Genomic DNA, 14,337 nt, shown 5'->3' with positions numbered 1-14,337 from the left:
GTATGAAATCTTTATTAAAAAGTGTTCTTCTAAGCTTTCACTTATTTTTCACAACTTTAGAAATTATAAAGAAAAGGAAATAAAAGAAAGTGCAGATTGCAGTCAGTATGTAAGAGCCACAGTCAGTCTCATCTTTGGTTCTATTTAAAATTTGAAATACCAGCGTTACTCATTTGTGGTGCAGCCATAAATGCCTTAGTTACAACTACAGGAAAACTATCTGTTGGGTGGTTGTTTATTTTTTTTATTATTTTTTTTTCCAGAACAAGGAGAGGGGCCATACTAATGTCACAAAAGAGGAACTGGAATCTTGCATGATTAACCAGGTAACATTTGTTCTTTACCACACCTACAGATGCGCCACTGGCTTGGATTTATAAGGGAAGATTGGGAGGAAAAATTGGCATTACTGTCTCCGAAGTGGAATCTCAGTTTTTTAAATTTAGGAAATGGCGAATTACAAACCGCTTTCAACAAATATCAAGACCTGTTGCTTGTATTCTTTTGCATCCTTCGCAGTTGTGAATCTTGGGAAGATCTCCCTTTTTCCATGACATATAATATGCTAGAGAGGGGCCCAGGTGACGGATGGTTCCATGGAGACCAGATCATTAATATATGGACAAGTTTACAAATAACAGACTTTCTTCCCACCCACCCCCCACCCCAAAGTTGTGATTTTGATAGCTTAAAACTGATCAAGGGGTTGATTAAAATTTGACTGACTAACCATAGGCAGGATGAGGAAATTGAGATGCTGCTGATAAAACTCTGAAGTCCTATTCACCTTCAAGCAAGGTGGTCTTGTTCTTGCCAGTCACAAATCTTATCATGCAACAATAGCAGAAAAGAGAGTATTGAATCTCTTCTTTGAGATAATCATGTTAGAAATGAATGACCTGCTGGTTTCAGCCTGATCTTTGGCACTTCTGTAGCGATAAGCAATTAATTTCATTCCCATGGGATTGGGGAGCTCATTTGGCTTTAAAAAGGAGAAGGGTTCTTAAAGGGTTTTTTGCTTTTTTTGTCTTCAGAATTATTTTTTAAGTCCTGTGATGTTGCTTATGGCATGGTCAGACAGATGGCTGTGCCAACACAGATAAGAGGATGGCACATCATGACCCAAAGGAACAGGAATTTTCTAAGATGCCCAAAGACTTGTAAAACTAATGATCACCTTTGTCCAAGTTTAGCTGTCTAGACGTTAGGATTCCTCTTTGAGCTAATTGTCTGAGTTCTCTTTACAGTTGGGGGAGGGGATGGATTTGAGAGGGCAGCTCCAGCCCTTGTTTCAGAGGGGATCTCCAGAATCCAGTTACAAATACCGAAGCCTTGACCCGGTAGCTGAGTGTGGGGTACAAGACTAAAGGTGTACATGGAGTGTGTTAAGTGGTGACAATCCTCTCACTCGCAGGATACGAGAGAGGTATAAAGAGAATTTGTATTTTTAGAGGAGTTGGGGGACTAGGCCCAGTGGATCCGTTTATTAAATTCCAGATAGTGTACAGTTTGCATGTCCTTTGTCATGGTTCCTTCTCATTCTTGGTACAGCGAGTCACCAGGAATGCATGGGGTGTCCAGCACAGGGCAGCCCCAGTTCTCCCCGCAGAGCACCCGGTGCCACAGCTGGGCACAGCCACCCCGTACGCACGTGCTTGAAGTTCGTTCAAACCAGGCTGATTGCACTGAACGTTCAGCCTTTGTGTGAGCTGTATGTGAAGTGATATTATGATATGGTATCAATTGCCAAGTATTCGTTAATATTAACGATGAATTTTAAGAGGTCAGGTAGGGGATGACAAATGCATTTGTTTAAATGGGTAAATGTAACAATTTGTGGTGCCTGATGATTGGAGAGGAAGCTGATTAGCATGCTGTGAGCGGCAGCAGCTTGGCTCCAGCTATCCTGCTGTGCTCTGGCCATGGGCTTGTGTCTGGGTTGCGCCAGGCAGCTGCGCGGGCGGCAGGGCCACCTGCCCCGGCACCGCCTGCTGACCGCCGGCCTGTCTGCTCTGCTTGCAGCCCCCCGGCTGCCCCGACTACGCCATGCTCTCCTTCATGGGCGGCTTCCACGGAAGGACCCTGGGTAAGAAGCACTGCTGGCCACACCGCCCCTGCCCTTGCCTCCTCTCGGCTGCGCAGTAAGCTGTCACCTCGCTGTAGTTCCTGAGAAGTCGTTTTTCTCCTTAGATCGTTCCAGTGGAGAAACTGTAGGTTTATTAGTTTGCCTTGGAAGCTCCCCCCAGTACTGAAACAAAATATTTGAATGAAAGTGGGAATAAATTTTACTTTTTTTTAAAAAACAGGTTTTCAGAAGGTCTCTCATTTTCATTCTGAATCCAAGGTTTCCTGTCTATACTGCTAAAAATTTAACTCTGGGGGTAAAAGCACCACAACAGACAAACAGTATGTCACTAATTTTTACCATTTTGTATCAGCTCAATCCCTGTTCTAAACATGTTACCCCAGAGCGCTGTAATTCTGGGCTTTGCGAGCAGTTGTCTTTGGGCAGGTGAAACCCATCTCATCTGAGCAACCTGTTCAGGGGAACAAGAGGTTCTCCTGTTCTTCTGAAACAGCGCATGTGGAAACTGATGCTTGAACGCTAGAGCAATCCACTTAAGCTTGACTAAATCCAGTTACCCAGTTTTTCAGAAAATAAAGTGAAAACATAGAGCAATTAAAAGAATTCTACAGTCCTGGTGTTGGGCAGTTGTTTACCTCTTGGTAGCTTTTTTCCTGTATTTTTCCTAGACAGGTATTATTTCAATTGTTGCTTTTCTGGGTTTAGGTTGCTTAGCTACAACTCACTCTAAAGCCATTCATAAGTTGGACATTCCATCGCTGGACTGGCCTATTGCTCCATTTCCAAGGCTGAAGTATCCTCTGGAAGACTTTGTGAAAGAGAATCAACAGGAAGAAGCCCGTTGTTTAGAGGAGGTAAAAAATTCACTGGCAGCTTTCTCTTGGTTTTGTTTTGAAATAATGAATAGTCAGTAGGATTAGCTGCTTTTCACTAAAAGAATGTTTTCAGGGATTGGAACAACATGTGATTAAAACAGCATTCACGGTTGTTTACGGTCCGAGGTTTGTCCCTGCCTTTCAGAAGAACAGCCAGCTCACTGCAAACTAGGGCTCTACATGGATCGTGCCACAGTGCAATTTCACACGCAGGGCAAGTTCATTGTATCACAGTGAACTTGGCTGCCAAGGGAGAGCGCGGGTGTACAACCCTCTGCAGAGATCCTTTAACAGGATTTAGAGTTTTTCAGCTTTTTTGTGGTAGCTGCCTGGCATAGCAAGCTACAGCGGTTTCCACCAGACTTTCAGCTGAAATGTGCTAGAGCTTTCACACCATTGTAGATAAACGTGCAACTAGTTACAGTGTGGTTAGGATACAACTTAAACTGAGGCATTTTTCAGGAAGAAGAGGGCAGTGTTAAATGCTGGAGGAACTGCTTGTTAATTCCTTGTGCTTCCTGACACCTTTTAGCCAGAGATGTCTATGAAAAGCTGAAGTTCTGTTGCTAAGATTTAATCTTTCTGGGAGTAAATTTGTGAATGGTCTGAAAGGAGAATGTACCATAAACGTGTGATTTCCAGGTGGAAGACCTGATTGTAAAGTACAGGAAAAAGAAGAAGATTGTGGCTGGAATCATTGTAGAACCCATCCAGTCAGAGGGAGGGGACAACCACGCTTCAGATGACTTCTTCAGAAAGCTACGAGATATTGCCAGAAAGGTAGTAAAATATTTCAGTGTTTGCTCAGTGGTAGCTAAACATGCAAATACTTCTTCCTGTCTGCAGGGGCCAGCCGCCCTGCCCAGGCACTCTGGGAGCTTCCCAGGCCTCCTTACTAGCAGCTGGGGTAGTTACATACTTGTGTTCAGATACAAGCAGCCCTCGTCCGCGCAGTTTTCTCTTCCATTCGATGCACACCTAGTGGTTTCCTCAGTCTGGTAAATTTTCTTCTACTGTCTGAGAGAGAAATTACTCGTAATTCGTTAACTATGGATTTTGCAGTAGTGTTCTTTAAATGATGATTTAAATTTGTTGAGGGGGTTCAAACAATTTCAGAAGAGGCGGGTTTGGAAAAGGGTCATTTTTTGTTGACATGCTTGGTTTTAGTTGCAAAAAAAAGCTGAAATACAAATTGAGTCCAGCCATAGCGCTGATGTTCCAATAAAAGAATGAAAAGAACAGATGTCTTGATACTTGGGAGTGTGAAGTTACCTGTTTAGAAGCACTCCCCTCAATAATACCTACTCTGAGCTTTTTTAACCCTCAAAACATTTGTGTGCTGACAGAGAAGAGCATGGGTGACATTTGGAAAATTCTGTTCTGCCATGAGAAGCAGCAGCTTCTCCTATTGTTAACAGCTGCTCGTGCCAGGGTGATAAGAGTAAATACAGTGAAATGAAAAGGTTTGCCCTGGCTAACGTGAGATGCTGCAAAAAGTATTTACCAATTGTTTTTAATTACAATATCATATGGCCTGATCTCCCTGTCCCAAAGTTTCAACAAAATACTCCTTCACATTACAAAAGCCCACATTGCCACATAAAGTGAGTAGCTCTTCCAGCAGGCTGGTCTGAAAAGGCAGCTCTTCCAGGATCATTTTAGGCCCCTAGACAGAAGGGTATTGGTATTGCCTTTGTGCCACACAAAATGTCACCCAGACTCCTCCCAGGTGTTTTCAGGTATCCTCTAGAAATGTTTAAGACTATATAAAAACATGTGCTTTGTGAATTTAGGTAGAAAATAAGTTTCTAGTGTCTTTCTGAAAAAATAGCTGAATTTGTAATTGTGAAATCTAAGGCACAGTGAGTGGTGTTGGTACGGGGCTTGAGGAGGGGAGATTTGGAGCGGTGGAGGGTGAGGGAGCAGGGATCTTGCATGTAACAGGCTTGTATTTATCTATTCGCTACGGGAGGTATTTTTGATTCGGAAGTGAGGACTCACATTCCCTGCTCTTCACATCTATCCCCGCAGCATGGCTGTGCGTTCTTGGTGGATGAGGTGCAGACGGGAGGCGGCTGCACAGGAAAATTCTGGGCACATGAACACTGGGGCCTGGATGACCCAGCTGATGTGGTAACGTTCAGTAAGAAGATGATGACAGGAGGATTTTTCCACAAAGAGGAGTTCAGGCCAAACGCTGTAAGATTTTCAATGAAACTTGAACTCTGTGCTAGTTGGTGACACGTTCATGGGTAACCATAATGTCCATGGAAGAGACAGGCCTGCCTTCAGTAACGCAGGCTCAGCTCGATGGAGCTGCTGTTTCACAGATACTTGCTTTGTGCTTGCACAAAAGTTGTTGCTGCTTCACTTTTATTCCAGTTGCTGTCAGCCACAAGGGTCGTAAAGCTGATGGGAGGGACAGAGAACTGGTTTAGCCTGATGAACTAACCCTCAGTACAAAATCCAACCACAAACCAATGTCTTTTTCTCTAGGGCACCTTGGGTATCCTCAGAGCTTGTGTGTCAGCATTATGGATTTTGTCAGCAAGATTTCTTCTCATTAATGACATTTAGATGTAATAAATGGGAAAAAAAATAATTAAGGGGGAGAACCTAAAGCTTGAATGTAAAACCTGTATGGATGATACTTGTCTGCGTGTCATCTCTAGCCATGTTTCAGTGAAATGGCAGAGCAGCAAGACAGATTGCACTACATTTGTAGCGTAAAGTAGTTGCCCTTTGTTTCTGAAAAAAAAAAGGGGGCGTTATGAGATTAGTGAGATTTTTTTCATACACCAGATGAGATTTTTCATACAGCAGATATTTGCGCTACCAGTTTGATGACTTGCTTTTCTTTATGGTAGTGATTTGCCTGTTGACATGTTCCACAACTCTTTCCACCCTTTCCCAAGCCCTATCGAATTTTTAACACCTGGCTTGGAGATCCATCCAAGAACCTCATGCTTGCTGAAGTCATTAAGGTTATAAAGAGAGAAGACCTTCTAAACAATGCAACCCACGCCGGGAAAGCTCTGCTGACTGGGCTGCTGGATTTACAGGTAAGCACCTGGAAGGAGGGGTTTGCTGGTCGGGTAGGATCTGACCTCATCCAATTTAAACACTTGGGCTGAGGAACTCCAGCTGGGGACCAGACCATAACCGTAACTTGCCAGTTTATACCAGGGGTCCTCAAACTTTTTAAACAGGGGGCCGGCGCGCGGATGAAGTGGCGGGAGGTCATCTGCGGCTGCTTCGTTTCCCCTCCCAACCCCTAGCGGGGGGTTGGGGGTGGTGGTGTCTGTAAATACCGGGGGCCGGATTGGGGGCCGGATTGAGGACCGTGGGGGGTCATATCCAGCCCACGGGCCGTAGTTTGAGGGCCCCTGGTTTAGATACTTCAGTGCAAGCCCGTGTAGCTGTCCCATTTGGAATTGACATAAACTTACTGGCTTAAGAATGCTGGGTTTGTACAGCTTAACCCAAGAGAGTGACCCCCTAAATATCTGAAGGTGTGAGCTGCAGCTAGTTATGTTGTTTTGCTGGAAGGCTCTGGCAGCACAAGCAGCTACCATTTCCTTGTCCTGAAAGTTCCTTTTAAAGGAAAGTGCTTTTGTATTTTGTTATGATGCTGTTGGGCTGTTGACACAAGAAAACTGTAGCTCTCCCTCCCTTGACTAGTGGAAATTCCTCACAGCTTTAACTGTGGAGCCCTACGTGAGAGGGAAAATCACAGGCATTTAAGGGTACGCTCGCAGCTGCTCACCTCCCAGAAGGGGTCTTTTGCAGGACAAAACCAAATAGTGTCTCTGCTCCCTCCACAGCTTCAAGCCGTAGCAGGCAGAACAGAGACAATTACAATCTTCATACTTTGGAGGGCCAGAGTACAACTAGCACCATCCAAAAAAGGTTATTCTTATACAAGATGAGGATTGCAACTGATAGTAAGTGAAGCAGCTAATACTAGCAAGCACCTTAGCACAGCCTAAGAACGAGCTGGCCTCTAGCCCCATTCCGGATTATTTATGCTCAGGTTTTCTGAAGTGCACATTAGATGCAAGGTGCTCTACACTTGCTTCGGGAGTCTCAAAAAGGGGCGTAAATTGATTCTCGTTTCCTGCTTTGTGAGGAGGGCACCTGCCTGCTGTGGGCTCTGCAGCCCGTGGCTGTTCGGACCTGTGTCAGGAAGGGGAGCGGGACACAAGTTTATGTGAGAAACGAGCCTGTGCCACAGCTCCGCTCCACCAGGCCGGAGGCGGCAGGTCTGCAGGTGGCAGAGCCTGGCAGTGCTGCGCTTGCTGCCGGGTGCCCTCTGCTGCAGCAGCTGCCATGCATACCTGCTCGCCTCTCTTTGCAGGCTCGTTATCCCCATCTCATCAGCAGAGTGAGAGGAAGAGGAACATTCTGTTCGTTTGACACTCCAAATGATGCAACTAGAAACAAGTTGATTACAATAGCCAGAAACAAAGGTAAGAAAGTTTGTGTGCGTGTGTATTAACTTCAAATGCCAAAGGGCACACACGTAATGCTTTACGTTTTCCTTTTTGTATGGCATACGTGTACTACAATAGCAGAGGACAAGAGTGAAATTATGATCAAAGCTGTATTTAGACTTTTCTGGCAAGACTTGCGTTTTCAGAGACATCAGACCAGACCGTTGCGTGGTGTGAACGTTGACTGTTCTCTATAGGTCTGACATTACTGAAGAGATCTACGCAGGGCATGAGTTTTTGCAACAACACTTTCCTATTCCTCTGCAGTGAATTGAAGTGCACCCAGGCATGGCTTATTTCTAGACACAGCTGAGGAAAATTAGAAGTTAATATAACTGTCACTCAGGAAAACACAGAGCTGTGAATTCTATGGGATACCTAATAATGAAATAACGAGTTGCCAAAAAAGGGCACAGACCTACAGCTACATCCCTCTCTTACTCCAGAATCCTCACCCAGCTGTAGACAAGCGCAGGTATTGGGAGGGGAGCCTTGTGATCTGAAGCCTACCTAACATTCTTGTTGAATCTAACTGCATGTAGGCCCTGGGTTTGCTGCTGTTGCTCATACCTCTTGAAAGAAGCAGGCATGATGCTTGTGAACTATTTTGAAACCAAAATTTTACAGTGTAAGAGACACTGATATTTTTTGTTCTTGGAAACTAAGTCAGCAGGGAGAGAAGGCAAGTGGTTTGTTTCATGGTAAACCAAGGCTATGCGTAGAGGCAAGGTAAGCTCAGCTCAATGGTATGGATTTTTATTGCCCACAGCTATTTCAAAGAATTAAGTTTTTAAGATTTGGGGGTGAAAAAACCTAACAAAACTATGCATTTAAAGTACTGCAGGAAGAAGTTTGCCAGCACTGAGATATTTTTAACTTTTTGTAATGAAAACCAAAGTAGTTTAAAAACAAAATTGCAAAGAAACGTGCTGTGTCTTGCTCGTTCTGGTGGTGGGGTACTTAACCATCAGGGTATTGCAGCTCTGAAGCCTCAGACGCTGTCCGAGCTCTCCGCTGGATGGAGTCCTTGCACCGCTGCTGGGATTAGTCCCAGCACTCCACCTGTTTTACAGAACAGCCACAGGCACCCCCAGTGTTCTAAGTTGCTGTGAAGCTTGAGGCCCCTTTGCAGCAATGACTACGTGCTGTAGCATCTTGGGGTTGGCAGTGGCTGGGGGAGCATCTGTTGGGCCTCTGCAGTGAGCTGAACCTTGTCGGGAGGGCTGTGTTTTCTGGGTATTTGGCAAAAATGGAAATGACCAGAGGACCCGTTTTGCTCTTGGTTTAGGTGTGGTGCTGGGAGGCTGTGGCGACAGATCGATTCGTTTCCGTCCAACGCTGATCTTCAAAGATCACCATGCGCACCTCTTCCTGAACATTTTCAGTGATATCTTAGCAAACTTCAAGTAAAAAGCAGCTCCCTCACACAGAACAGCTGATTATGAAATTAGTTTGCATTAATTCATGTCTTCTCTACTTACAAGATAAGTGTAAAGTCATAAACTAAGGTTTGTGTTCTGTCTGTAATCCTGCCCAAGGCAAGCTGCTCCACACAGACTGGACCCAGGCAGAGCATTGGTACTGGTCACCAGCAGGTACATGCCGCTGTCCCACACTGTGCATTTGTAGAAGCTGTGGCCCTCCGTCTTCTGGCTTGGGTCGTATTAACTGCAGAGTCCTCTCTACGTTCATGGCCCTGATTATTTGATTGTCTAAATATGACCTGGCAGAGTCTGTTTTCGCAGGTGACCCCAGGTTTACCCCCGTGCCCAGAGGCAGCAAGTATGGCACAACACAGCCACGTGCCTGCCGTGCAGAAAGCGCCATTCTCTAGTGGTAGCTGGAATGAAATTGGTGTTTTGAGGAAAGCTCTGCTTTCCACCACTGCCAAGTACAGTATTTGACAGAGTAATTTCCAGCTTTATTCCCTTGCATACAGACGCCTGCCACAGCAGCGGGATCAGGACGCCATCAGCTACGCTGTGCCCAGCCTTCAGCCTACACGTACCGCTGCAGCGGCACTGACGCGCTCAGCCACACGGGCGGCGCTCTTAAGTGGGACTGAAGAACTTTTTTCCTCATCCTGGATTTTAAAACGTCTGATTTCTCTTACAATCAGAGTTGTACAGAGAAAACTATAACCTGAAGTATGTAATTTGACAAAGCTTAGAGAATCATGCAAAGCATGTCACTTCCACCTCTGTCAGCAATCTTGAATGATTTGAGATTATTTTACTGTTTGGCCATAACACACAATAGCCATTAATTTATCTACTACAAGTTCTGCTTGAGCTGTTTTTTTAAACTACAGCAGAACTGCTTGATCTTAGCCCTTACTTGACATCAGAGCCACTACAGTGAAGGCCAAGTCCCAACTGCACATTTATAATGCAAAGTAATCCTTTTCTTGTTTTAATAGTTTATGCTAAGTCCTTGGTATTTCAGAGATCTAGAAAGCCCCAGGATCCAAAGAAGTGTCAACAGTCGACAGAATTTGTTTCTCCTCAGAGAACTGTTTTGGATGTCCCTTTACTTAAGGCTGACTTGAACTAGGTCTTGTACCTCTTTTTTCCAGTCTCTTGGCTAGCAAGCATCTGGATTTTGCTTGCCAAGTTTAACTACGTTTGCACCAAAAAGCAGGGACCACAGTGGACGTTACGGTCACCCTATTAGGATCTGACCACAATTTTCAAGTACATAATAAGAGACAGAGCAGTTAAAAGATTTACGTGTTTAATACAGTTACCAAAATGTGGAAGTTTCTTAGCTGCTTGGAGAAGTGTTAATTGTGGTTTCCCCATTTAATTTTTTTGAGTGCTGGTTCAGGGAAACTCAAGTACACTCACTTCCGCTAGCTTAAAAGTAAGGGGATTTCTGTAAACCTCTCTGCAGAAACCAGAATCCTGGTACCAGCTGGTCAGAACCTGAGCAGGTTTTTGAACAGCAGTTGTAGAAATCTGGAGGAAAGACTGGTAAATTGGTGTTCAACAAAACCTCATTGTCATTGCTGTCCTCATAAGCGTATTATCAGCAAGAAGAAAGTCAAACTGAGAACTGTATTTGACAGCATTTTGGGAATTAGTTTGCTCAACATATCAGTGCAGTAGTTTTAGTAAATGTCTCTAGCGAGTCTTGTACTTTTACAGAAGCAAAGGTCCAGTAATCTGAATTCTTACCACATCTTCACTTTTATTATGAATACTCTAGGTGTTTTTATAATTTTTACTGACACTCAGTAACTGTATACTTGTGTAAAACATGTTGATGAAATCATGTTAGAGAATACATAAAGCACTGCAGCTGAAGCATATAAAGTTAATATTGTTTACAGCATCCTGTGGACAGTGCCAAATAAATGTTTAAACAAATACTTAACTACACTTCATGGTGTAAGTAGTAACTGTACACAGATTCATAACAAATGACATCTCATGTGTAATCAATATTCTTAAATAAAATATTTATAATTGAACTTCTCCAGGGCTTTTCATTTTACACTTAGTACATGCCTAAGTGAATCATTTAAAACATTAAATGAACAGTTAATCAGGGTTAGCAGTGGCAGTTTTACTTACTTGCATCTGCTGATCCACCAAGCGACAGAGGTGTCGATACACGTGAGGAAGAACCAGGGAAAGGAATGCTCCCAAGTTCCCGTGTTGGTGAGGGCCAGTTTATTTGCCAGTTTCAGGTGAGGTAACAGCTAGAAGAGCAGTGTAAGGCATTAACTTGCTTTTGACAATTCCTAAAAAGTTGTATGTGTTGCAAGTGATCAGGTTTGATTCTTTCTCGGGTTTAAATCCTGCTCCTTATTTCTACTGAGGTTTTGGAAAAGGAGAATTTACACTAACACCACATAGTAAGACCACTGTCCTTCATAGACATGGGTGCTGAGGTGATCAACCCTGCAAGTTCAACAGAACACAAAGTACACATATTTTCAGACTTAATCCAACACAGACTGTAGGTGTCTTTCCTTTTTTTGTTTCATTTTAGGTAAACCCAGACTGGGGCAGTAGGGAGTAGAAAGGGTATTTGGCAACAGAACTGTTGATGTTCGGATAACGCCCAAATGGGTAAACACATCAAGGGATACAGATGACTTGTTTCCCAGGTTATGTGGTAATCTTCACAGAATACTGCTTAATTCACATAATCCAAGGTAGTTCTGGTAACATTTACTGAAGTTCTTGCAACTCAAGTGTTACAGCATTGACTAAGTGTCATTTATACATACAAAAGCAGCACAAACATGAATAGATGCAAAGAAGGACAAGTAGTTCCAAATTGTCAAGATGATCACTAGGATCCAAACGGAACAAGGGATCACAGGCTGTCCCTGTAATTCACAGCACCACAGTTTAGGAGTGTTCTTCCTTGATTCCAGTGGGAAAGCAGTTTCTATGAGAGGCTCCTGGAATGCTGTCCCAGTCTTTAACTTACCCTCACAGCCAAATGATGTGTCTTGCAACATGCACCTTTGTTTTGCCTAGTTATGTTCACATCCTGGAAGACCTTGCCAAGAGAGCCCCCCCTTCCCCCTACAGCATTAGATATCACTCTTCCTAGCTCGCGCAGTATCATGAATGCACGAGTATGTATGCGTGAGACAAGTTTTAATTTCAAGAGGCTTCCCAGTCAACCTAAAATTCACTAAAAAAACCAATTAATTTAAAGTGAAGAAGCTCTGGCAGAGTTACTGCATTTCACTTCAAGAGTTTTTCCTGTTTCAAACCCACCCAAGGGGCAGCTGAAACAGGGTCAGGATCGGTAATTCGGCCGCCTCCCGCACATTCCAGGCAGGGCAGTTTAGACTCAGAGCTGCTGGCAACAGCGCACCGCACACATCACTATCCAACACCAAGAGATGCTGCCCACACCATAAACCAGTTGCAAAGATATTTAATCTGGGGATTTTTTTTTACCATTGCTACTTCCTACACCAAGTGCACTTACCAGCAGGGTTTGCATAGGAAAATGACAGAAGTATGTTGGTTTGGCAAACTAACTGAACTTTTGCAGAAGAATAAGCACAACATGCAACAAGGAAAATCACTGGAAACTACCTGCTGTATCACTTAAGTTCTCCAAATATCTGAGTAAACTTCTGTCTGTCTACAATCTGGCCAAACTTAATTGTAAAGTATAAAATATCTGTACTATTATACCGTTTGAACTGAAGAAGTAGCTCCCCCTTGCTATCTCCAACTTCATCCAAAGTCATCACCGTCTCTATGGGACAGTAAATGTCATTCCGCCTTCCCCAAAATGTCAAGTGGGCCACTCTGACAGTATGGCCAGTTTCATTTAAGTAGATCAATCCAATAATTCGTCTGAAAAAGTAGCTCATACCATACAACATTGCACCAGCAAAGAATGCAATGCCAGTTGTATATAAGAGGATATTCAGAGAAACCTGGTCTTGCAGATAGAGATAGCAGATGGGAGGCAGAGTGACCATGGTGGTGGCAGTCTGTAACAGCTTCAGTCTGGACAGCACCTTGCAGTATTTAATCCATGGAAACCTGTAGACCAGCTTGAACTCTTCTGCCTTCTTATCCATAGCCTTTTGTTGGACCATGGCAGCAGGGGCCAAGTGGCACAGATGCACAGGTGGCTCTCGCTGTCTCCCCAGGTAATTACTAACACCATGAAATCGCTGTTTTTGCGAGTGCAAACATTCCCATGTACCAAAAAGCCAGGGTGGGCGAGCATCTTCCTTCCTCCATGACCTTGTCCAGAGCTTGTTTTGTAGACATCTCCCAAACAATGATGCCATGCAGACTTCAGTCCTAATGCTGCAGAGCCTAGCCTGTAAAGGAATATTCCCACAGGTCATCACTTGAGTCTTCTTTATAACTGAATCATTTAGCTCAGAATCTGTTCCTTCGGCACCTAATGACAGTAAGCATAAGCCCCAGTTCACTGTAACCTTGTATTTGAAAACTAGCATTATGTCAGGAAACTGCTGCTCACGCTTGCATGGCTCCCTGCAGCTGAAGAGGGAAAACACTTTTGGCAATACGGCCGGTACCAAAGTTAGCTTCCCGAAGGCAAGCTTACAGCAACCCCTGCCTCTCTTCTTTTGACCAACACCAAAGTGAAAGCACCAGCACTACGGGTTGCTTCTACGCCAAGAGGGTAAGAGAGTCTGGGGCTGCTGGCCAGTGAAATCGGTGAAACGTTAAATAACCCACCTAAACAGCAACGTCGGGGAACAAAGCGGACTATGCACAGCAAAGAGGCGCAGAGCATGAGCAGCACCGAAACAGGGACCGCGCGTTAGGAACCTGCGCAAGAGACGAAAGGGACCTCCTGCGCTGCCGAGCCGGCCTGTGCGGGGAGGCGCCACGGGGCCGACCGCCACGGTGACGGGCGCGGGGCAGGGGCCGCCATCACTCGAGGGCCCGGGCCGCGGGGGCCACAGCAGGCGGGCGGCCCAGCGCGGCGGGTAGAGACGCTGCTGCCCCGGTGCCCGCCTAGCCGGCCCCGGTCCGCCCCTGGCCCCGGTTCCCCCCGCATCCCTCCGGCCGGTCCCCAGCCCCGGCCCCCCCCCGCCTCCCCCCCCGGCCCGTCCGCCCGCGCCCACTCCTGAGGCGCCGCGCGCCGCCCTCCCTCAGCTGCCCTGAGACGGCCGCGGCCTCAGCCGCGCTGCCTGCGCCTCACGGGCGGCCCCGCTCCGCTCCGCTCCGCCGCGCCCGCCCGGGGAAGGGCCGCAGGGCCGGGCCGGTCGCAGGTCCCCCGGCAGCAGAGACCCCCGAGCCGCCGCCCGCCCCGCTTACCGCCGCCATGGCCGCGCCGACCCGTTCCCCCGCCGCGCGGCAGGGCGGGAGGGGGCGGCACCCCCTGTTTCCCGGCGGCCCCCGCGGTCCCGCTCCCGCCG

At 45.8% G+C, this 14,337-nt stretch overlaps 2 protein-coding genes across 4 annotated transcripts in view; one reads left to right on the top strand and one right to left on the bottom strand.

The window, feature by feature from the left end:
• The window catches only part of ABAT (4-aminobutyrate aminotransferase), a 57,503-nt gene extending 46,577 nt beyond the window's left edge, over positions 1–10,926 (top strand). For both annotated transcript variants that reach the window (XM_056338299.1, XM_056338300.1), the window contains exons 9-16: positions 264–326; positions 2,023–2,086; positions 2,792–2,940; positions 3,604–3,741; positions 4,993–5,160; positions 5,877–6,023; positions 7,319–7,430; positions 8,743–10,926. In XM_056338299.1, coding sequence (XP_056194274.1) covers positions 264–326; positions 2,023–2,086; positions 2,792–2,940; positions 3,604–3,741; positions 4,993–5,160; positions 5,877–6,023; positions 7,319–7,430; positions 8,743–8,864 — 963 coding nt within the window. In that variant the 3' untranslated portion in view covers positions 8,865–10,926. The remainder of the gene's footprint in view (positions 1–263; positions 327–2,022; positions 2,087–2,791; positions 2,941–3,603; positions 3,742–4,992; positions 5,161–5,876; positions 6,024–7,318; positions 7,431–8,742) is intronic.
• Positions 10,620–14,336, bottom strand: TMEM186 (transmembrane protein 186). Of its 2 annotated transcripts, XM_056338306.1 has the most exons (3): positions 14,237–14,336; positions 12,623–13,266; positions 10,620–11,157 (listed from the first exon to the last, which is right to left on the bottom strand). In XM_056338306.1, the coding sequence occupies exons 1-3, from the start codon at positions 14,243–14,245 to the stop codon at positions 11,142–11,144; spliced, it is 669 nt and encodes a 222-aa protein (XP_056194281.1). In that variant the 5' UTR covers positions 14,246–14,336; the 3' UTR covers positions 10,620–11,141. The 2 variants fall into 2 exon arrangements, with proteins under 2 accessions (XP_056194281.1, XP_056194280.1); XM_056338305.1 differs by lacking the exon at positions 10,620–11,157 and having other exon boundaries at positions 11,618–13,266.
• Between the last annotated feature and the right edge of the window lies 1 nt (position 14,337).

This window comes from Falco biarmicus, chromosome 4 (assembly GCF_023638135.1).
Source record: "Falco biarmicus isolate bFalBia1 chromosome 4, bFalBia1.pri, whole genome shotgun sequence".
Lineage (NCBI taxonomy): Eukaryota > Metazoa > Chordata > Aves > Falconiformes > Falconidae > Falco > Falco biarmicus.
The sequence above is the reverse complement of the archived record's forward strand: the minus strand, read 5'-3'. Positions and strand labels throughout refer to the sequence as shown.